Source organism: Liolophura sinensis, chromosome 9 (genome assembly GCF_032854445.1).
Source record: "Liolophura sinensis isolate JHLJ2023 chromosome 9, CUHK_Ljap_v2, whole genome shotgun sequence".
In the NCBI taxonomy this organism is placed as follows: Eukaryota; Metazoa; Mollusca; class Polyplacophora; order Chitonida; family Chitonidae; genus Liolophura; species Liolophura sinensis.
In genome coordinates, this window is record NC_088303.1 from 17,074,840 (window position 1) to 17,099,458 (window position 24,619).

A 24,619-nucleotide genomic window follows, 5' to 3' on the forward strand; every position below is an offset into this window, starting at 1 on the left:
GAAACCTAGATTCAAATATGACATCAACGGACACGTTTTACATGTCTCATGTAAAACAAGGGCGTTCTGATAACGAGGCGTAATCCACGGTCGTGCTCAAGGTCTGGACTAAAGAACCCCCCGATATAATGTTGCTAGCTATAATACACGTCAATCAAACAAGCAGACACGAGTTCTATTCTTTGTAAATAGATTTTATGCACAACTATATCATATGAAGACACTGACACAGACTCTTGTCGCCTTCGATAGAAGCATAAGCCCAGGCCGATTTTAGGCAAAATTTTACAAGTAAAAGTCGCAAAATGACTCATAGGAACACTCAGAATATCGTAATCGTAACATATATCCTTAAAAGATAAATTACTCATCTTCTGCCGCATCGATTTGGACATTTTTTCCCTAAACAACATAAATTACTAAATCAATACTAAATTATTATAGTTTCAATACCGCGAATCAAAAACTTTTATTCATTTTACAGCTATATCTGTAAAGATATATTAATGTCGTAAGGACATTGAGCACTTGGTATAACTGAGCAAATCTACTTTCATCAAATTTTATATCTTAAGACCAATACAAGTTCAATTAGACAATGGTATATCGCTGCTAAATAAATACCGCACATCGCCAAGGACAGAAAATGAAAAACCATAAATTACAGGCATACAACGAGGGTATAGACTCACAAAAATATTTATCGCCGATGTCATTTATACAAAAATAACAGACTTGAATTAGTATCTCACTTGTAACTGCCAATATCAGTAACACGTAATGAACTGGTAGGAACTCAACACAAATCAAGCCATCCCCGTGATCTAACAGTCTGCCTTTAAAGTATGTGCACGCACCGAGTATTTTTATTGTTTACTTTGAAAGTCTTTTTTAGAAATACAGCGGCTTTACAACGTAGGTAAACAAGTATTAGACTTTCTTGCAGATCGCTTTGGGGAGAAATTTACATATAAACTGGTGCCTATAATTGTTAGTTTATATAGAGCATGCGCAAAAGATTAAGAGGTTAATGAGCGCTGGCTCTGTTAGAAGGCTATAAAACGTTATGTCATCCCCGACTGCTGATTATCAGCGGAGAGTAACATCAACGCGCATGCGCAGATGATAACGATGGATTTCCGGAAGTGGGTGACAAGCCCATTACACTTTACTCTCAGCCACGAAATCCACATCGACAATGCCCGTAATGTCGGAAATCTGTTTACAGTAAAAGTTAGCAATTATTTCCTTTCTGCCAAGGCGTCTCGGTTTCAACTGTACCGTTTCTTTGATTTCCTCTCCCGGTGCGATTGACTTTCTACAAATGACAAAAGCAAAACTTTACTATTTATGTTTAGGGTGGATCACGTTGTTAAAATGTTTGTTATCGGTGTTGTATGTAGTACTCAAGGCCATTTCACCTAGATAATAGTAGGTGTATGAGTTGAGAAAACTCTCCTGGAATTGTAAGGAATCTACCGCAAATTTTCAAGTAGCTGACAAATCCCCGGTTGTAAGGCGGTGGAAGCTTAGTTCAAGCAAGGTAATTCATTATAGTCTCAGGCCCGTTTCACGTGGGATATAGTATGCTATATGTTTCACGCGTAGAGGAAACCATATATAGAAAACCATCCGCCTTAATTCTACTTAAACCATCACGCTAGGGGTGCATCAGTGGCTACTATTTAATCATTTAGATGAATAATTAAAATATAACCTCAACTCCTCTAAATTGACAAGAGCCCAGATTTGATCGGTTGTACACATGGACGTGTACCTATTTGCTACCAATCTATCGATGCTGTCCAGGTTTACTTTCTATGGTGTCGTAATTTCATTTATATCTGGCGCCCAACAGACGAACTTTTCCCACATGTGACGAATAGATTTCGATCAGCAGAGCCACTTCAACGTGTATGCCATATAAAAGCCAAATCACTTACTCCAGGGCGTGCGGCACATCCGCGGGTCTTTAGGAGCATACGGCGCGTGTCTTTATATGTGAAAGCATAATGACTATTTTCAGTGGTATACAGTTCACCAAATATCGTGCAATCGATGCGAATCTTTGTGATACCCTCCCCTGGGAAGTCAATTTTCAAATCACTTTAAAATTGTTTATTTCTTACTTAACAAGGGCAAAATATTGCTTGACAGCCTAGATTCTGGGTATGTTATTTTACAACAAATTTCAGCTAAACTAACGGAAAGGTAGACACCAAATTTAATGACTGAAATTTTAAAGTTAAAGATTGCTTCGTGATCCTGGGACCAGGGGTTGAATCCACAAAGCCATTTCTGACTTAAATAAAAATACGAACTAAAAGTTTATTTTTCTGGGTTTGAAGTCAAAATTTTGTCCACCTCATCAAATGTGTTCAAATTTTATCTTCCTGTACCAAAAAACTAAGCTTTAAGAAGAAGTCTTAAACTTTGATTATTAACCTTGTGTTAATAACTAGCATTGTGAAACTTGCCCAGACTCGTATACACTCAAAAAACTAATCTGTTACTAATTTTAAAAGAAAACCTGTTGTCTGAGTGTTGCTCGAATGTATTCTGTTATTGAACAGATTGTTCTCTTAAATATAACACACATATTCTATTAATTCAACATAAAGATTCTATTAGATTAACAGGATATTATGTTGAACATGCCAGAATATTGTGTCAGAATAACACAATACATTCTAACATCACTCAGATATTATAATTTCTGTTAAAAGTAACAGATTAATTTTTTGAGACTATTATGTGTGAGTATACTTACTTGACTTTCACGGAGGCGAGTCTCTGGATCCCAGGACCGTCCACATTTAGGTGTCCATTCGTTACCGGTACTGACAGATGATTGGTAAACTTTACCACAAGGTCAAAGCTCTTTCCCACCTGGGCCGTTGTCGGAGCCTAAACAAGACGACCAGTAGATGAGAGACAAATTAGAGCCTGTACACTGATATCTGCTTACTTTATTTATTTGATTGTTATTCAACGCTATATTAAATATTCCTTCTTTTTTATGAGTAGGGACTGTTTTACGCATGGAGGCAACCGGAATGCCTGGGGCAAATCACCGACCTTTGGCAAGTTCTAGACGAACTTCCCCACGTGTGACGTACAGATGTGCACACCATACTGGTGGATGGCAAGCGGCCTCCCACGAATGCTAGATTGCAAAAGCAGCTTCGCCAGTAGCTTACTGTCACCAAGGCCCAGAAACAATAAGAGAAATCTACAAATCCCAAGTCAACGACCGGTTTTGAACTCGCACCCAATTTGCCCTATAACGATGGAAAGACAAGCATCTCAATCCTTGGCCTCTACCCTCTCCCACAATGACATACAAACCCTACCTATTCAATAAATACAAAACCAGTGATGACCAATTTTCACACTGATCGAATTTTGAATTCTTCTAACAATAAACGATCCTTCATAGGATCAAACTATTATTCACGCATTCTATCCTGAATTTATTCTCGAAGATGAAAAAACATGCCCAACTGTCTTCAAATATCAGCCTTAAGTCTAAACCAGAAATGAACTTTCTTCTAGACTTTACGATATGGCCATTCCTTGAGGTTTCGAAACACATCACGTGTGAACAATCAAATCATTTCCACCAAAAGCTACTTTAATTGTAAACTTTACCTGCAGTTCCAGCTGAGGTTTGTCAATCCAAAATGTCTGCCTCTGCATAAACTTTTGACCGGTCTCTTTGACGGAAGCGTGCACGTAAACACTGACATGCGCATCAGCTTCCACGCCGTTGATGTAATCGGAACATTTCAAGGACATCACAACTTGGCTTTCTGAAACCAGATGCGATATAATGCTCAACAACGTTCGTGGAGTTGCGTAATCACTCTACAAGCTGTGAACACAGAGCCCTCTAGTATGAGTTCTAATTTTCGAGACCAGGTAAAGATAAATGCAAAAGGTTTCGTTATTGAAGTTAAATATTTAAGGCATGGTGCTTTCGGAGAACAGACATCTAGGGCTTAATTGTGGTGTTAACGTAAAGGAGACCTAGAAAATCTGAGGTTACAAGGCTAACAGTGGTTTGATTATGTGAGATTCACCAATTTAAGGAAACCTTTTCATACTGATTGTTTTTGACCTTGATATGCTGCAAGTTAACAACAGACGGGGTTGAATTTTCTTCACCGTGCCTATAAGGTGAACGAACGGAATAGTTCTTACATTAGAGTACATTACAAGGCAACGGAACTTTGTTTTCAAGAATATGTGGCGAGGATAAACTCCCAAAAGGTTTAAAAGCGAAGTCCTTTGTTTGCCCATTAGAACAGTCCCTACAGTGCATTTGTAAACATACAAATTATCATAATGGCATGCACTTTAATCACAAGGCATTACCATTAATGTTTTTTTTTTCCGCATTCATTTCCATTGAACTCTGACATAATAATGTCGAAAATGTAGTCTGCTTCATTTTGTGGGTGTCAACTTTATGCAGCTAAAGGGGGGTAACTCTAAAAGCTTTTTCGCGAAAATAACATCTATAGATTATTCAGTTTTATACCTAAATCTGAAGTACACACATGAGAAGAAAAGATTTACAAGATTGCTAATGGAATGAATTGTTGATTTCATAACACGTCTAAATGAGGTTAACCAAATTCTGCAGAAGAACTACATCTGCATCTGCATTTACGTAATATTTATGTCATGGTTACATTAAAAATGTTTATAGTAACAACTTTATTAGGCCAATTGTGATGTAATGAAAAAAAAGCTAAATATTCGGCATAGAGTTTCTGTATCTCACTCACCCGAAAGTGGTTCTATAACTGTAGATACCACTGACTCTTTTATCTGATTTAGCGGGACACCAGTATACATTGAAGACACAGCGCACATGTTCACATCCACAATTCGACTCTCTCCAGAGCTGTTCCGCATTTTTAAAACAACCCCAATATCACCGGAACGATGACCTTCACCCGAAAACTGAAAGTCTACATCTTGACTATTTGTGTCGGGAATTGGTGGAACTCTCCGGAAACACTGTCGGGCGGCTGCTTCCAGAACTTTTTTGGATTCCTTTGAGCCTGTGGATGGAAAAAAATTTCTTTAGTTCTACGTGCCTGAAAAAAATTATTATAGCTAATGACAACATCAGGCGTCTCTTGGGAAATTTACATCGCGGTTGTTCTGCCAATGTTGTTTTCTATAGTATGATCGACACTACCATCATCTTTTTGACGGCTACTCTGTAACATTTTACACGGTCATCTTGTTTCTCCACATAAGCAAAACCCATGTTAGTTGAGGTCAGAAAATCAGTACATTCAAGATGGAATTGTTCTCCGATTGAACCAAAGACTTATTTGACTGTTTATTTATTTGATTGGTATTTTACGCGGTACTGAAGAATATTTCACTTCTAAGACCGCGGCCAGCATTATGGAGAGAGGACTGCTGGTAGACCTTCCCACGTAGGTCCGGAGAGGAAGTGAGCATGAGCTGGACTTCAACTCACAATTTCTGTGAATGTCTTGGTGGTTTAAAACAAGAAAACATATTCCAGGGATTACTGTTTCTCACGTCAATGGCATACGTGGAAAAACTTGACCAAGACAGCTAGCAGCACACCGCCATCAAACATTTGTTGAAACAAACCAATACTAAATTTGCTTTATTCGTACGCGCTGAAAATGAAAAACAGCTTACAGTGATCAGCGTTTGTCACCACCGACCTTCAGTATACTTGTACATTTGAGTTAGATCCTCCCTGGAAATGGCGCCCACTGCCTTAGTACTGATGTTCCTGCCAACGGCGGAGACTTCGGTTCCAAGGACCGTCATGTTGCCCTCTTGGTCCACTGACCAGTGGGTCTTGTCCCCGTTCAGTTCGGCGAACAGGTACTTGGCGTCATACGGTATGTACAGTTGGCCTTCTTTGATCGCCTTGACCGGCGCTGGTCCACACGTAAACACGCCTAGAGGTGATAAATTCATTTATTTATTTGACTGACTCTTGCTTAACGCCATACTTCCTAGAGATGATAGGTGAATTCTTAAAACTTCAAACAAATCTTTGCCTTGTGTTCGTGTCGCCTGTATCTTCTTCGAGTTGCCAGACTGCTGTTTGCAGTTGACACGGGTTGTGCAAAAGCGTTTTAAATCTGGATACATGTACCTGGCTGAACTTTTAAGCCAAGTCTTCAGTTTTGTACTTAACCAACAAATGATTGTGTTACAATGAGTTAAATATGACCTAAATCTGCTGCTGATCTTCTCAGCTTTTGTGCAACTACATTGACTGCAAGGTGTCTTAAATACATACTACCATGTAATTTTGGTACTAGCTAATACACTTTTGAACAACCGTATTGGCCTAGCTGCTTAGGTACCTCGATCTTGAAACTTCTTCGAAGTAATTTGCGTGCTTGAAATATACAGATATACCGAGTTCTTTAACGTGCTTTAATGTTAAGTACAGAATTACAGAGCACCGTTATCCATGGAATATCGAAGAAATTACTTTTGAGCCACCACAACCTATATCTCCGAAATAATGCTGAATGAAACTTTAAACCCTAATGAAACAAACCAGCAAAATCTCAACCTACCTTCGCTGACTTCCTGCAGAGTGGAGTCAAATGCCTGCCATCCATCGTAACCTTTGGGTAAATCCGGTCTCTGGAACCAGCACTCATTCCAGGTATGATAATCCCTGTAGCCAAACCACGTCATTGTTATGATACAACATGGCCCTGCACTATGTTATGCAATATTTTTGGTTTTATTCCTGCTCGTGTGTGACTTGGTACCTCCCAAGATTGGTGACATAAGCATGTTCTTTCAGTGAGGTACATCGCCAAGCATTGGAACAGGCCTGCTATAGAACAATATTAAAAGTGATGCGTAACGGGAAACTAACAGTCAACATGAAGTGAGCATCCAAAACTCCGTCTGAAAATGCCTGCACTTTTTTTGTAGATATATGTATTTCATTAATGGCGTAATAACAGTTTTTTCTGGACCTAAACAGGGTATTTAATATCGCTTTGCTTTTGTTCTGGACACGCTCACAATACACGAATCTATGCGTCGAAATAGATATTTGCATACCAGCCGTCAACCAAATTGAAAGTTCCAGACCAATACTCGCAAGGCTCCACAATAATTTTTATAAGGAACTGAACATGAACTGTGCGAATAAAGTTGTCTGGCGTCACTAGCAAGGTGTGTTATAATTAAGGTCGACATAATTCACCGTACAATTAAGATAATGACTGCATTTGACCTCTAAATCTAAACACACGAGTAATTAAAGGTATTTTCAGATAGTTTTCCAATCAGTCTCAAGCAAAAAATTGTCGGAGAATGAGGTTTATAAGCCCACTTAATGCTAATAATCCATTACTTTATAACAGAGTGTTTTGAAGCTACTCGAACAAATCAGCTAGTGATGTATGCGTTCTTTAAATAATAATTTGTGCTGTTTTTGAAGTAGAACGTATGATTATTATGCTTAAAGACACCAACGATTAGTTGACTGACCAGATATGTTCGTCCATTTGCCGCTGAGCTTTGCCGTCCGATGTCCAGTGGAAGTCAACAGGACAGCTGAAATCACTGTCGTGGGCAGATTTGAAGTTGGTCACACACCGTGTGGGAATGCCCAGTGCACGACATACTGCAAGGACAAGAAATCAGTCTTAGGGATTTTAAGGGATTTAATGAAAGAGATAAGATATTCGTTTAAATTGAAGTGTTATTTTTTGCTAACTCTAGACCAGTGCATGACGTCTGATTAATTGTAATTAACGTAACTACATTTTTACCTAGTTCTACTTAAACCATGGGGTGTTAGTCATTACTTTTTCAGCATTTACACAAACCGTTAGAAAAAACATTAAGTATATTGAAAATAGGCTGTATATTTCACCTGTCATTTGCCAACTACGCCATATTCATCGTTGTTCTAATTTTACGCTACATGCTATGGTCTTTTGCATTATTATTTTTTTTATTAATGAAAAGAAAAAATCTCTTCAAAGTTTGAACTGAAGATTGGAGATTACAAAGACTAGGCTGAAATTACTTCTACAGAATGTCTGAAAAAATGTTCGAGCTTACATGTTGTAGCTACTGCTGCAAATGTCCAACATTGACCAAACTTTACGCCCTTTCGCCTTTTCAAGAATTCTTCCAAAATGGCTGAACTTCCGTTCCATGCATGTGGCGCTACGCCGTCGTCATATTTTCCAGACCAGTTGCCGACAAGTACACCTCCATCCCGTTCGTTGTTGTTGATCTGTGACAATCCAAAAAAAATTCACAATGATTTTTACCTCTTCTTCTCGATTTCTGCAACATCATGTGGATTTTCTTGAAACACACTAACCATGAAATAAATACTTTCGTAATATTATTCGTGATTCTATTAATACGTTCCTTTTAAAAACCGTATTGCTGTATAATTCCGGCGTGAAAAGAAAGAAACGGCTACAATAGGCTTTCAACGATAAGCAACTTCTCCAACCAATGTTTGTATACTTTGCGTTATGGGAACTCCACTTGCCAAAGCACCTGCAATACCTATAGCCATTTTCATCAGTTCACGCACCATTCTACAGATACACCTGACCACTGTCAGCGGGTTCCCTCGGGCAAGGTCTCCCAGTTCTGACCTCTCCAACAACGACAAGGCCGCCATCAGACAAACGTCATCAAACTGAAAGAAACGGAAGGCAGGGCTTTTGAAAACAAATTTACAAATGACTGAGGTACATGTTTATATTACATATGGAATATTAAAGTGAACATAAAGTCAGTCACTAAAGCTGAATTAATTAATAAAGTAGTATTCCAGAAATGTTCTAAAAATATTTTAAAAAATCATGAGCAAAATAAATAGCAAACAACTGTCAGTACCTAACCACTCATTTGGTGACGCCATTTTGCCATGTTATAGATATCTAGAGTGATGTCACAAAACCTATGAACTTCCCGTACCATTGGTATTAAACAATATGACAACGACAAAATTCAACAAAAATGCCTGATACCCAACCAAAGAGTATCAGCTCTGTTCTGTGTTTAAAGGGCCGATGTCTCTTTTAGTTTGGCGCTCGGTCAGGGCGATGTTCGTGGACACAAGCGTTGTGTTTTAGCGGTACTGCTCGTCCTCGTCCTGCATGGGTGTAAGCATTTGGTCGAATTTAACCGACCATAGCAGGACGTTCTGATTGATAACAGATCATTTCATTAAGATTTTGGGAAGGTATTTTCGTAATAAATCTGCATTTGCTGAGGAAAAATAATGCAAAGTCACAATATTTTCCTTCAAGCAATGACTCTCCCGAGGCCGTTATCTTGCCTGGTCACCCTGACAAGTTACCGCAGTTCCTGCCCAACATGTACACATGTGGCACGGGCAGCCGTTCTCAGTTCCCTTCTCATAAATGTGTGGTTCAAAATGCATCAGTTTAACACTTAAACTAACCACAAAATCCAGCTTATAGCAGCGATATTTGTCTATCCAATATAAGACGACACATTGGCAATCGAGAACTGATAAGTTTTTTGACGTGACAGCCAATTATCACGTGTCGCTTTCAGTGCTAGTGATTGGCCAAGTTCATAAGGGCTTCTACAACATGGCTACTCGGAGTGAATTGTTTAGACAGTGTCATATCCCCAATCCTGAACTTCATCTTATCGGCTTTCAAAACCTTATACAATTTTTTACATGTTTTTTGTGAAAACTGTCCTATATCCATTTTTCTATGTATATATAGTGGAAGACTTTGTGTTCACTTTAAGGACCCAAACAAATCGGAACAATTGGATAACACAAATTTTGCCCAAAGCTGAGTCTCGAGGAAGTGAATTTCAGGCAACCTATCGCTATATAATATTAGCACCGAGGAATGAAGGAACTAAGATTGCCTTAAAAAGATAAAGTCGTTCCTAAAACCGCACAGCGCATGATCAGAAAAACAGAGGATGTGGTTCAGAGACACTTAACGGTCCCGTGTTATGGCGTAGGACTCCAATGAGGCTGGGTGCGAGGGATTGTAGTAGATTTACCTGGGCAAAGTTCCAGGGTCGAACTGTAAACTTCCCGATGGTACCCATCCAAATCCGACCAGTCTCGCTGAGGACATACTCCAGCCTTTGCTGTTCATCCTCTAAGTGCACTGGGTCGTCTGGGAAAGAAACCCCCTCCTCAGTGGTACAAATATGACCACAATATACTCTGGTTTTAGTCTCTATAGTGTAAGTCCTTTATGTTAGAGTATATTGTTTAAAAAAACACAATCCCAACGTCATTACTACTATACAATTACCATTTAAAGGAAGGAATTTGTGGGAATAAACTCACAGATCATGTTTTACTAATTTTAAAACGTGGCCTGCTTGCCTAATTATAGCGTTATACAGAACAAAAGAATATTTCATACAAATGACTTGTCAGGGAAAAACCTCTTGAAAGCTGTGTGTATTATCCGAGTGACCTGAAGTACTTATCATGCAGAATTCTGGGCACTATTAGAGGGATTTGGTCACCGCGACCAAACCAACATTGGTCGAAAGGTCTGGCAAAAAAAATGATGGTGGAGGGATTACGACGTCCTCAAGTTTATTTCACTTATATAAGGGAGGGTGTCATTATGGCGGGAGGAAACGTCGAGGGGTATATGATAACCTACCAAAATCGTGTAAATACATGTATAACCGTTTATATGAGACAACTGTCTGAGCTGTTTTTCTTACCTGCACACCAAGGATTAAACAACAGGTAAATGTCGTCCGGGTGTTTGAAGCGGTAGGTATCTAGTTCTCCCTGTTGGGTTTTGTGAAAGGTTTCGATAAAGAGCTGGTATCTGCCGACGATGGCGTCTGCTGCGCAAGTCACCCGGACTGTGATTGTCTTCTCTTCCGTGGCCAAGATCTGGTAAGACCAGAAGTCTTTGGAATTGGCTTCCCCTACGTTAGATACAGGCACCACTGTACTCTTACTCTGCATGGGACGACTGCCTGTGTGGTGTGGAATAAAGAGGTTTGTAGACTTAATCACATTTATATTTAAACAGTATGTACCAAGACGGTTCCAACTTTTCACTGCCCGGATGCGCGGAATTTTTGTGCTTTAACAGGGCATGTCCATAGGTTAACAACGGCATCTGTGGCATTTCACCGCCAGATTACTGGGTACGGAATACCTACAGATGAAAACTATTTCAGACACTATCAGGGAGTGTCCATCACCTCCTCTAATATTCCACCGAGCTTGTCTAGATTAACGTTCGGTAAGGGTATCTCTCAGTATTTTATATTGGTCTTTAAATACCCTATTGCGAAGATTTAGTTTAAGATTAGAAGAATGTATTTAATTTACATGTAATTAGAAGAGCACCAAGTACTAGGTCATATGTTCAGAATACAGGTAATGATTTCTGTTTCGTTACCGAAGCATACCCAGAAAGTTGTTGGTTGCACCGTGACATTATTATTCTTCACGAATATAATACCCTACCTGTGACGAACTTGAAAACTACGTCATCCTCCTCGGGTTGGTAAGGCCTGTCCAGATGGACGGTCAATTCAAACGGCTGACCTCTCCTGATGATAAGATTGCCCAGTTCATACTCGCTTGTCCGATGAGCCTCTCGGTTTATCGTGCGCATAAAGTCCACCGACTTTGGCTTTAACTGACCTTCTGTAACAATGGTGTATCATTACATTTCGGCCTGAACCAATCAAGAGTAACATTGATTCAGTTAGTGATATGCTGCCATCCGTTGTATCGTTAACTCAAGAGTTTCATGAAAAAAACAAGCAAATAACAAAACACAAACGACCGCAGTTCACCACTGACTGCCTATTCAGTCAGGGCTTTAGTCTCGCTAGTCACTCTATTGCTATTAATACTTGTCTTTGTTTAGCATTATTGGATTCTTTGCATGATATAGCTGATATGTTTTGTGTTGGGATTTTCAGTTATAGGAGACATCGGATGTATACGGTAACCCAATCCTCATGATGTCAATGATGATCCGTTCTGCATGATACAATCCTTAACATTTCCAGTAAAATCATAGATGATAATAATTCTGCCGGTTTTTAATAAAGTTCTTGGATTATTCCAAAGGGTGCGGTAAAACGCAGTTATTATTTTTGCCAGTGTCGTTGTAAATGACTTTATTTGTTTGGACTTTGTATCCAACACCCACAAAAGGATAAATATTTACACAAGGTCACCCCATCACATCTGTGTGTAACATGTCAAATGAAATAACCTGAGTGCATACGTGTCTATCTTAGCGAATAGAAGAGCAGTACTAAGATTGCACATGCGCATTTCATGCAACCGAGCCAAAGATTTTTTCTCACAACTAAAGAGTGCTACAACACTGAATGGATAATGCTGTCACAGACATCGTAATACACACTTCACATTTTCTGTGTTGTTTTGTTTTCATCTATAGTTAAAATATGTCAGAATATTGTCTGTTTTTCAAAGAACACAATTTTTATGATACAACCCAAATGAAGGCTGATAAGGTGACAAAATTCTTTGACCCCAATAATACTGGTCACCATTGGCTGAAATTTTGATCCGTTATACAGAAATGTTCATAACAAACGTCATAATATAACATAGCATCATGCGAATTTTGGGTGATATAAAAAGTTGAATTTTGCAAAATTTAAACGAATCGTAAGCAAAACTAATCACCCTAAATGAGAGTGTCACCAGATTGGAGAAATAAACCGTCTTTGAAATGGCGAGTCAACAGTCGCCTGACCCGCCCTCCTAAAACGAACACGCATCTGTTCATATGTATTTCTAAATAAAGCTTGATTATATACAGTTGTCTCATTCCCTTAATACTTGTGAAAGTTATCATGGAATGTCCACTTGAAATACCTTTCATATACGAAACATCAGAACATACCAACATACGACATTATATGAATATTATATTGCTCTTATAAATACATGTATACGCATAATGAACAATTCAAACTATCTTTTATATGTCAGTTTTAAAAATCACAAACTCAAAAAAAATTATAAAAGAAAGCGAGCTATCCACAACGTTTACGACTATCTCAGCATCCAACAGACATTTTTACTTATTGGATCTTCTCAAGTGAATACCATCAAATTGCAATCTGTTGTTGTGTTTCAGGATGGATCTCTTGCAATTTTAACCATCATCTTATAAGAACTCCTGGTCCAACGTGGATCTTTCAAACTTATCCATTATGTTACAATCTTTTGTTCTGGTGTAAGGTAAAACTTCCATGTTTGAACTTTTCACCATCAATTCAGAATACAGTACGGTGTATATCTGCCATCTTGTTTATTGGAAGACTCCTTTCATTCTAATTCACTTTTTATATGTCCTTCTTTGATGTGATGAAACCTGTCAAAACTTATTCAACTTAAGTCCTTCTCTTAAATCGAGCTGTTGCGTCTATGGCTTCGAATAGTTTTGCACCCGTATCGGCAAATGCTTTTAAGTTTACAAGAGAAAAAAGATGATACCTATTCTAAAAAGGTGAGTTACAGCTGGATTGGATTACTTTTCTTATACCATACATACAGCAAACTTCACATAGTTTAGAAGTAACGCATGCAGATAATGGGACATGACATCTGAGGCTAAAGACTGATTTACGTATATACCCGTGTGACTCTTGTCAACACGTTAACAGAAGGGAATTGGTAGTCTAGGGACTAAGATTTTAATTAAATGTCATGGCAAAATCAAAACAGTAATCAACACACTTTCAAAGCATTCTGCCTGTGACAGTGTTGTAATAAGCTTCACTTTATTGACGGAAGTCGAAATGCTTAATCATCAAACTCTTTGTAATCTGCGCTCACATATTAAACCTGGCGACATGTATGGCCCCCAGGATAATAACATACATGTCTATTCCTTATAAACTGTCATATTAAAAAAAAAAACAGCAAATAATATAACCGTAAAAGACATTTTTAATTTTAAATCTGGAATTCTTGTATCAGGCCATGGGATGCGCCATGCTGAGGCAACCGTGAAAACGATGTCGCGTCACGCGTACTCCACGCACATATTGTGAAAAGGGCAAACAGGGTTCGGATGACGTATGCATATATATATATATATATATATATATATATATATATATATATATATATATATATATATATATATATATATATATATATATATATATATTGGAGGAAACGATTGCTTTATCATAACATTGTGCCGCTTTCGCTGTGCGATTTTGATGTCTTTGATCTGCCATATCTCTGTTATGCATCATCACAAAGACAAAAAATTAAACTTTTTAAACTCGATGTGGGATACTTTATCGATCCATATATATATGTTTAATTTTGTGTTGTCTTTTCTTTTAAGTTCGTATATTTAACCCATATCGATACCTGATAAACAAGTCCACTCATGCTCCTGTTTGCTGAAAGCACAAGTTAGAGACCGGTACGTCTCCATTTGTAGGTTGCTTTTTCTTGCCTTAGCTACGAAAATATGAAATAACGTATCTTATATTTACCCAAATCAGCTTGATAATTGATTCTTAGTCACTCATTCATTAAGGCCGTCTGTTGGCACCCAATCAGAAGCTGGTATATTCAATTCCAAGTTTGATTAGTAGGATGCCTTCTGAGGACGCAATCCTACGTGAATGCTTCTTGAGCTTAAATGTACAGGCATCGACTTTCAAAACACTGTTAGTTTAACGGATGACGGACAGAAGCCATTTGCCATAGATTTCCTTGCGCATCTATAGCACATTTTGTCTCACGTGATACTGGAGTGATCCAAACTAAACTGTTCCGCGGCTAAACTGTTTGAGGCGAAGGAAATGTCTCACTCTCAACAGGTAATGTGTTTGAAAAAAGAATGCTCCTCTAAGCGATGTGTTTAGACTGTCTGTACACAGGTGTCAAATAGACATGAGATGGGCATTTAACCCACTCTATATTCAAATAAGCACATGTTTAGATATAAAACCAAACACTTGTTTGGTGTATTTACGTATCATAATTACTCGCGGATTGAAAGATGTTGTCTCTGTTTAGGTTGAGGTGTTGAAGCATACTCCTTACAGCGCATGCGTCGTTCCCTAACTTTCGTTTTACATCACTGCCACCAATCGCACATTTTGTATAGAAATCTTGAACAACGCCGAAGTCACTAGGGTCACGGTGATGAGGCAGGGAGTGATGTCAGAAAGCACAAACAATCCATCTCAACCTTTGCCTCTCATAATATTTTAAACACATGCATTCTCTACAGTATGTGGAACATAATTCTTACCAGGTCCGAAAACAATTTTTTTGATGAATGCTGAATAATAGTTCAGCGGGAGGAGACAAGTGATGAGGCTAAGCCTAAGCCAGCCTAGGTTGCGTCTCAAAGGTTCCAAAGCTCAAGCTTGTCTATTGGTGGCAGTGATGTAAAGTCAAAGGTATAAAGCGAGGCATGCGCTGTAAGGAGTATGGTGTTGAAGAAAATTTTAGCACTCTCTGTCGTTTACGATTGGTCTGGTCATGCAGTGCATAAATATGCATTATTTTACAGTAAATTAAACATGCCGGGTAGAGGTGAATTTGGAAAAATCAAAATTACTTCATATTAATATCATCCGATTTATCCCATTAAGGTTTTACCACATTTACGCTGTGCTACAATATCATACCAAATACATACATTAAAAATATTCAGTATAATGTTCCTTAGCGCGCTCGCGCAGCGTAATGACCCAGGAGCCTCTCACCAATGCGGTTGCTGTGAGTTCAAGTCCAGCTCGTGCTGGCTTCCTCTCCGGTCCTACGCGGGTAGGTCTTCCAGCAATCTGCAGATGGTCGTGGGTTTTCCACGTGCTCTGCCCGGTTTCCTCCCACCATAATGCTGGCCGCCGTCGTATAAGTGAAATATTCTTGAGTACGGCGTAAAACACGAATCAAATAAATGAATAAAATATTCAATGTGTCAATAAAATAGCACTATAGGCATGTTCGTCAGTAACATTTATTCATTTATTTATTCATTGAGTGGAGTATTATGCCGCACTCAAAAATATTTCACTTATACGACGGATACCAGCATCATAGTTGAAGCCCACGACAATCAGCAGATTGTTGCCAGATTTTCCCATGTACGACTGGAAAGGACTTGAACTCACAACAATCGCACTGGTAAGAGGCTGGCCCCCAGTTCATTGTTCTGTGCTAGCACACTAACCACAAAGCAGCAACATATAAAAGCATTTTGATAGTCTGACATTTACTCAGATTTGAATCTTCTTTATAAGGGATATGCTATTCCTTCTATTGATGGGATTTTGTTCAGCAACTGTGGCATGAAAAGGACCCTCTGCGCAGGTCTAGTTATACAGAACTGAGATTCCTCTCCGAACGTCTGACATTCTGTGGTGAAATACCCCTAAAGGCTGGTGAAATCATTCCGGTAAGTCCTTCAGATAATAGAGTTGTATATGACCGTGAATAAATCATTTACAGTGACTAATTTTGATAATTAACGCAGTCGTGTAGGAGCCTTTGGCATATAATGGTGATGATAGATCACTGTCAGTAATAATTTGACAAATGGGTTCACCATAAATATAGGTGGGGGTTTAGGACATGGTGGTATTTGCGTCAGGTTTACATACAGCATCGCATACATTCAACTGATGTTCCATTTTAGGGGAAATGCAGCAGTTATATAATCTCGACTTATGAATGCTGCTTAAATGACAATATATAAAATTCTGCAGGTATATACGGGAATTCCAGCGGGTGAATATAACTGGTTCAGAGGTATTTATAGACACCCTTCATTCTACAAGTCTTGTTCAATGAGGACGCCTGTTCAAATCCAACATGGACTGGTTTATATCCTGCTTTGCACCAGGCATTTGTCATGAACCTGGTCAGTCCTTAACGTTTTCCTCACACGTATAACTTAGTGTTCTCAAATATGCAGGTTAAATATTCAGTTTGTTGGAAAACGACAATCAAATAAATAAATACGGCTACAAGAAAATATGATTACCTTCCTTTTCTTTCCGGAAGTGGGTGAGCTGCGCATCTTCTGTAAAGGGGCTTTCTGGACAAGCGGCCTTCCTTCCGGTCAAGTTGGAGCCCAGCAAAATCCCCCGGATGCTCCCGTAGGCCGAGGCAAATTTCTCTGACAATGTCGGCCTGATGAGAGAAAAGACACAGAGGATTGGTATCAGTGTAAAGTCGTTCCACAAAGTAGCAAATCAAGGGAAATTTTTTTCAAACAGCTCTGTCTGCTCACACATGTTTTCCTTTTTTGCTATCCCGTGAATTGTCGTGCTTCGCCATTGTCTGATCAGCAATATTCAAAGCTCTGTTGAAGAAATCCAACTGTCCACCAAACGGCTTGTGTAAACAGTTCGTATTTTAGTCGTCAACGTGATAGCATGTGGGAATATCACAAGATTTCCTGAGAACTGCAAGGTTACCATGACAAAGCCGAATACTCAGGAATTAGCCATTTATCTGGAGAACTATTTGCAATCGAATTCACATTATAAAGAAGAAACGGTCGCCCAAAAATGCTTTATAACCGAATAAACTACTTCAGCCTAAGCCTAAAAATGGATTCCCAGTCAAGTACAAGAGCATTCAGATAATGATAGATTGAGCCTGACCCAATACAGAACCAGCTGTTTCTTTCGCAATCATTTAGGCTTAAATCTCTTGTCCATACCGATTACAGCTTAATTACTATTCAGATCAGGCTAAATGGCAGACAAGGGGGCGCCACTGATCAAGCTCGGTGATTATCATATAGACTATGTGCTGACACCCTGGACGGTCCGGGTAGCCGGAAGTTCAGGGATAACAACGCCCAGGCGGGGTCGTCTGTAACAAAGCTTTCCATGGAACAACAGACCAGGCGATCCCGTTATGTCGAGGAAACCTTTAACTGTGGGGAGCTGTGCAACCCAGACGTGCATGTGGCTGAACGAAGAATACAACTCACGAGACACGGAGCATGTATTCCAGTAGGCAACTTGGGGAATTTCCGAATGGGTCACATGACAATATGAAGGAATGAAGATATGAAGGAAGAAAGATACAGGACACAACGTAAGATTACTAACCCTCTAATCCATACTTAACGACCGGTTTCTTCACACAAGAATGCAGTACGTAAATAATTCTTAAAGACACTAAACATGTGCTAATACCGTTAATTACTTAGTTAAGCAACCAATTTCTTCTTTCACTGCTACATACCAGCAGTGAAAGAACTTGCACTAAGTCACGCCGAATATGAAAAAAACCCTTATCATACGAATAAAATATTTGCAAGGTTAGATAGCATCGGTTTTCTATCCCTTTGTTGTGTTGAACAAGCATTACCGCAGTCAGCCGAACTGGTTTCAACACATCTTGCAGTATCTAACGATTATCTTACAGTTCTGTTTATAAATAACTACTGCATCAGTCTTCTCATACCTGTGCTAACTACAAAAGATGTACCTTATTAAGACAATTTGGAAATCACATTCGGAAGGCCTATTCAGGCTGTCTTACCTCTGCATTCTAGCGGAGCTTTCTCAGAAATAGATTGAGTGTTTTTATGTATGTCAATATAAGCGAGGAAATAGAACACAACCCTTACGATAACATAGCAACATAAATAGTTCAACTCTGACTATACACGTGACATCTGTTGTGTATCCTTGCCTGGCGTGGCGCCCGGATCACACCCAAATGAGCGACCAGAAATAGTTCTGAGAGGTTACAGCTCGCGCTGTGATTGTCTGTGTGAGACGGTCACGTGTCTGGGGTATCTCTCTCTCCAGGATAACAAGGACTGTAGAGAATGAAGGCGTTTGAAGGAGATGAAAGAGGAGTAATTTGAATCTGAGCAAGCCTGGGTTCCCACGTGCTTTTTTTCTGTCAAGAGCCTTTTTTTAACACAAAGCAGTTGTCTTGTCGATACCGACCTCGTAGTGAATTCCACAACCATCAGCCATGTCGGTGTCTTTCTTCATCTATAAAGGAAGGAATCTCAGTTGGCCTCCTATATACATGTATGTCTGCCCTTTTTTTCAGCAACCATTTATCGGACCGACTTTACGTTTGCCGGGTGTGATTACTCAGTATCTCAGTTACATTCCTACTTAACTTAAAGTATTGGAGTGAATATTATACGAAGAAGAGACATGGCATAAACTTGCATATCATGTGACATATGATAATTATTTTCATTGGGCCCTGTAATATAAGAATATAAGTTACCATAATAACGTTTAATATTTGCTCCATGCTTGTAATTTTATATGACGTGCTCCTTATGTTTTCCGTCAATATTTTTAATGCTGTTTCAAAGATCTCATCTATTGTTGTCTTACCTTTGCAAGTGTAACAAAAAAACACTGCTCATGTATGTAGTCAAGTGTGCACCGCAACTGTTATACACTTGCGACGGTTTTGTCACAAGTATATAGTCCCAAATGAAATCAAACAACATTTCACTTAAGCAAACGGGTACAGTAAACCTTTGCCTTAACTTTTATACATGTACCCTCAAGCCGTTTTCCGTGTCCGTAAATGTATAAGGTGATTAGGGTCTACACTTAATATAATATGAAGTATTTTTCCAAATGTACACAGGGCCGCCGTGGCCGAGATAATTAGAGTACCAACGCGGCGCAATTACCCAGGAGCCTCTCACCAATGCAGTCGCTGTGAGTTAAAGTCTAGCTATTGCCGGCTTCCTCTCTGGCACTACGTGGGAAGGACTGCCAGCAATCTGCGGATGTTCGTGGGTTTCCCCCGGTTCGCTCCCACCATAATGCTGCCCGCCGACGTTTGAGTGAAATATACTTGAATACGGCGTAAAACATCAATCGAATAAATAAATAAATCCAAGTGTCGACAAATTTGGTTCCTCACAAATCCTAATCAGATCATAAATTCTAATCACATACTTGCCAGTGTAATAGTTATCGTCCAATTAAAGTCGAAAAGTGGAGAGTTGGAATCACGTGAATACCCGCAGAACTTTAGTATGTGGTGACGACTTTATGACAACAAACAGATAATTCTTTCCGACGGGAATCCCAGCACAATACGGATCGATCCTGTGAAACTCTACTTCGCGGGAAACTCGTACATCATCCAGAAATCAAAGATTTTCAAACAGGCAAACTTGGTAATACTAGCCTGTAACCGATTCCACAAGGAGACCATTGGCTTAAATCTACATTCAAACCTCAATATCATACACAGTTTATTATCGAAGATCAAATTTCAATATATTCTTAATAACAAATCCCAAGTTTTTCCAGTTTTAACATCAATTGTCCAAAAGTGAACGTTTAAATCACACATCAAATTTGGACTTGTCTGTATTCATAACTTGTTTTGTGGAATCGGTCGCAAAATTCAGAATTGGCGGGGAGTTGTTGACACATCCTTAATTTCAGAGAGGCTGTAGTGTATATACATGAATTTTTAATCAGCGATAGTGACCCTTGAGATTCCCTTGTCGCCATGCACTGTTCTTGGGCTTGTGGTGGTAATAAGCTGTCTACAGGCACGTGTGTGGTCATTTAGGTCGTGTAACATGAAATTTATTTGGGATCACATACCGTTCTCCTGTATAACTTTAACGTTGAGGTAAACTGCGGAGAAAGAATATGCGTTACACGTAAGGAGGTTGATAAGTTAATTGCCAAAGGTCAGTGATTTACTTGGGCCAATGCAGTTTCCTCCACTAAAAACATACGACTATTTGATGTGAACGCTGTGTTTATATACGTGACAACCGTCAGGTTTGTGGTAGGAGAAAACCGGAGTTCCCATAGTAGTGGACCACTGACCCTCATCAGGTATCCGACAAACGTCCCGAGCCAGAAAGAGCCGCTTGGATTCGAACCTTCATAGAACTCACTAGTTTGGATTTGATCGGCTGTGACTATTAACAACATTTTAATCGGCCCCTCCTGCAAAGCGTGTTGACACTGAAATCAGCCTGCTGAAAAGAGACACCGAAAACAATGAGAAAATGTATGTTTGATATTGACAGCAGGAAAAAAACTAAAAAAACTTGGGATTTGGCGGGGACGGCGCCATGTTAACAGTGATGCTTACAGTCGTCGTATCGGTAGCTGTTACATGGAATCTCCGAAATGCTGCGGTTAATCTAAACCACAGACATAAACCGGCCAAAGAATCATGGAATCAATAAATGAGATAAGCTACCCAATAACCTGACAAGAAAACCTAAGAGTATCCAATCAGCGAAGCAAACAACTGAATGATTAACGAGTTCCATGTAAAAGGGCATCGCAAGTCTACATAGCTAGATACGTGCGATCACTGAAACTGACGTGTAGCACAGAGTAAGTGATCGTATTAAATATTCTCTGACTGCTGTATGGAAAGCTAGTGTCTTGTTCTCGGCAATTTAGCAGCAGTATGATAGAGAGGTGTCCGATGTGGCGAATAGTAAACAAGTAACCTTACTTCTACTACTTTCATGTAGTACGAGGAGATATTGCTACAAATATTTCTGGGCACAAAAAAATTCGTAAAACAAACACCATATATCCACGCGGTCCAGTTAATCTATTTTGTTTAGCATACTGCGCCCGTTCCTGGATGAGCTAAGCGATTTACCATTGATCCCTCTCGATGCCCATGCATACTCGTAGCTACGGTTCTATGATGAGCGCTCCGTGGCCCGTACAGCGTGATGCAGTGACGCGCCTGTTGCAAGGTCATCACCGTATAACCATAGCGAATGTGTTAGCTTAAAAACCTGTGCAAGCATGATATATATATATATATATATATATATATATATATATATATATATATATATATATATATATATATATATATATATATATATATATATATATATATGTGGATAGTTTGCGGGTAAATGGCTATTTAAATGACAATCACCGTGAACTGTTTCCCTTGACAATTTCCAGACAACACCCCCATTATTTCTGTATGCTTAATGCAGATGTCATCACCAGCAGGCTATTAAATCTGACTCAACATATTCCGATACACACTAACGTTAAATGACCGAAATATAGGTTGAAAGTATCAAAGCACGCACACTAAAAGTTTATCGTGGTTATATAGGCCGTGTGATGGATATTAAAATTATCCATATTTCAACGATAACTAAATGTGACAAATAACTGAGTCATTAGTGGAACAGAACGGGCTCTCTGATGTTAATTCTCGTCCGGCTTTAGACAAGTCATAAAGAAAAGTTTTACTCTCTTATGTGAGCTAGTGTTATATGCATTGCTCCATGTTACCACAAGGAGGGCATACATACAATCTCTGTCAGACTTACATGCTGTTAGGGTACGACGGTACATACCCTGGGGCGGGGCCAGTTGTAACCTTTCGGTTGGCTCTTACGTGATACACGCTTAGAATCACGGCTGCTCTACCAACACCCCCTCCCACCCTCTCCCCAAACTTAACACCCTAATTTCTCTCACACTGCTACACACGATGTGCCCCATTGCACAACCTTGTAGGACATAAACCATATGACATGCATTATCCATGACAAGTGACGCTTTCCAGTTTGTAACCCAGTCGACAGGAAATGGTACACTCAACACGGCCCTATATGCAGTCAAGCTCCTTTGCCATGCTCTGTTCTCAAATTTAGGAGGAGTCATTGGTATTGAAGGGTAAACAGAAAGCCAAACCATCACAAAAACATTCTCATTACTTCATGATAACAATTACATAATGCCCGGCCTGGTCCCTTAAAATTTAAAGTAATTGTTGATGTCAACTGAATGCTCAAAAACCATTACCTGTTCATAGATTTAGAAATATTTCAGTCAGTTTGGGTGATAGATAACTAATGAAGTGAACTGAACTATATGTTCTTTAATGTAAAAGAAAGCATAATACGTGATACAATGCACAGAAAAGTTTACTGTATTTGGAAGAAGACAGAAATAGCTGTCAAGATAGCTGGCATCAGGCGGAATGCTAGTAACCTTTTAGCATTTCAAACTACACTAACCTGGGGCTGCTCGACTCTTGCTGTATCTCATACTTATCCCGGTGCATCTGTTCTCTTCAACGTAAATTCCTTTTCTAGAATCCAAAAGTCTCTCAACAAATATACGAGGCTCCAAAGCACATACACATGCGTTTATGTAGTACAACCAGACCTCCCGTCCAACCCCGATACAAAGCAGCAATAGTTAGTTAATGCGCCCAGAGCTTCCGGAGTTTGAGATAGTGTTGAACTGCCCGAGCTTCCCACTTAACAAAACAATCAACCGGCAGCTTGAATCACTTAGTACAGACAGTCACGCCGATTCTCGTATTTGGGGGCAAACTACGCGAGATGACGAACTGTGCCAAGCTGTGGGTGTCAATGACACTTTTCATGCTCTCCGCATCACCCCCCACAAATGTTCTTCCGCATCCCGCCGCACCTCAAACAGTCTCCTCGTTTTGGTGTATCCCCAATAAACATGTCCAAGCCTAATCAGCATGTTGACAGTTGAAACGTTCTACTCAGATTATATTAAAATTGGTTATGCATTTTATGAATCTCCTCCAGGAAAGTTTCAGTGACATTTTACGTAGATACTAAACGCAGGACCTGACTTATTCTCTGACCGCTTTGTGTGTATTACTGTACACTTTACGGTACGTACATGTTTGGCGGGAGGAGCAATTACATCTCACCAACTGGTTGTTTCCATGACGACGGACTTGTCAGACGCTTCCAGGGACTGCAGAATTAGATAGAAAAGCTTAGGAGAAAGCGATGACTGCTCCCCTTCATTAGTGTTACCCGGCAAAAACAGGCGCATCTCTGCACTATCTGGTAAATTAAAGTCCTTTTATCAGAAAGGTAATATTAGATGGGTTCGGCGCAATTCTTCATAAAGCAGTCTGCGGTGGAGTTTTCCGTGGTTGTGTAGGCCTGTTTTACTTGCACACGGTGGCTTGTTTGTATGCCTGAAATAGTTTATCTACTATATACAGGGAAAGTGATAAGTAAACAGTGCTGTTTTTATCGTCTGCTGCTCCATTTTTGAACGGACGCATTCGGCTTTTACATGATTTGCTTGAAGGCCTTTCTGGCTTTCTGTGATGTAGCCTATAGCTTATGCCTAAATACTGGAGCGTTTAAGCATCACTATACATAGATACATAGATTTTTGGTCAAATTATTATTTTTTAATTCATTTCACAGAGCCCACGATAACTGAATTCAGATTTCCAATGTCACAGGTCACGAGAACATGATTAATTGAGAGTTCATTTTCTTTGCTTGGCTTGAGTAACATAGCCTGTTCAATTTATCCCCTCCCGTGCTGCAATGAACACTGACTTTAGGCCAGCAGATTTTGAGAAATGAGGCTGTACCGTCCACATATCGTCCAGTTTCCTCCTTCTATGCATATGAGGAATATTGGAGTAACACATTTCTGTGTTGAATGAAAACAGTACAAGTTGATGTGTTAGATTTCAACACAAGTGTTTTTTGTCTGTATAGTACTTTGTAAAACAAAATCCAATCAAATTCCCGAAGACCGGTTTCATTAATAAAATTAG

The 24,619-nt window shown here is 39.4% G+C and overlaps 1 protein-coding gene across 2 annotated transcripts; it reads right to left on the minus strand.

Moving 5' to 3' along the window:
* Positions 1-124: 124 nt before the first annotated feature.
* LOC135475007 (protein-glutamine gamma-glutamyltransferase K-like) lies at positions 125-23,316 on the minus strand. Of its 2 annotated transcripts, none has more exons than XM_064754736.1 (14): positions 23,067-23,316; positions 17,061-17,209; positions 11,516-11,695; positions 10,753-11,016; positions 10,066-10,184; positions 8,600-8,707; positions 8,110-8,287; positions 7,531-7,666; positions 6,597-6,700; positions 5,721-5,963; positions 4,794-5,072; positions 3,652-3,812; positions 2,771-2,907; positions 125-1,318 (listed from the first exon to the last, which is right to left on the minus strand). In XM_064754736.1, the coding sequence occupies exons 1-14, from the start codon at positions 23,111-23,113 to the stop codon at positions 1,162-1,164; spliced, it is 2,262 nt and encodes a 753-aa protein (XP_064610806.1). In that variant the 5' UTR covers positions 23,114-23,316; the 3' UTR covers positions 125-1,161. The 2 variants fall into 2 exon arrangements, with proteins under 2 accessions (XP_064610806.1, XP_064610805.1); XM_064754735.1 differs by having other exon boundaries at positions 11,516-11,698.
* Positions 23,317-24,619: the final 1,303 nt, after the last annotated feature.

What these genes read in the sequence shown, in the direction of transcription:
- LOC135475007 (XM_064754735.1), bottom strand. Translation starts at nt 23,113, where the DNA reads ATGCACCGGGATAAGTATGAGATACAGCAAGAGTCGAGCAGCCCCAG. An exon ending in TGCAGCAGTAGCTACAACAT is followed by an intron (nt 7,667 to 8,109) that starts GTAAGCTCGAAC and finishes TTGTCCTTGCAG; the next exon opens with TATGTCGTGCACTGGGCATT. An exon ending in AGTTATAGAACCACTTTCGG is followed by an intron (nt 3,813 to 4,793) that starts GTGAGTGAGATA and finishes ATCTGGTTTCAG; the next exon opens with AAAGCCAAGTTGTGATGTCC.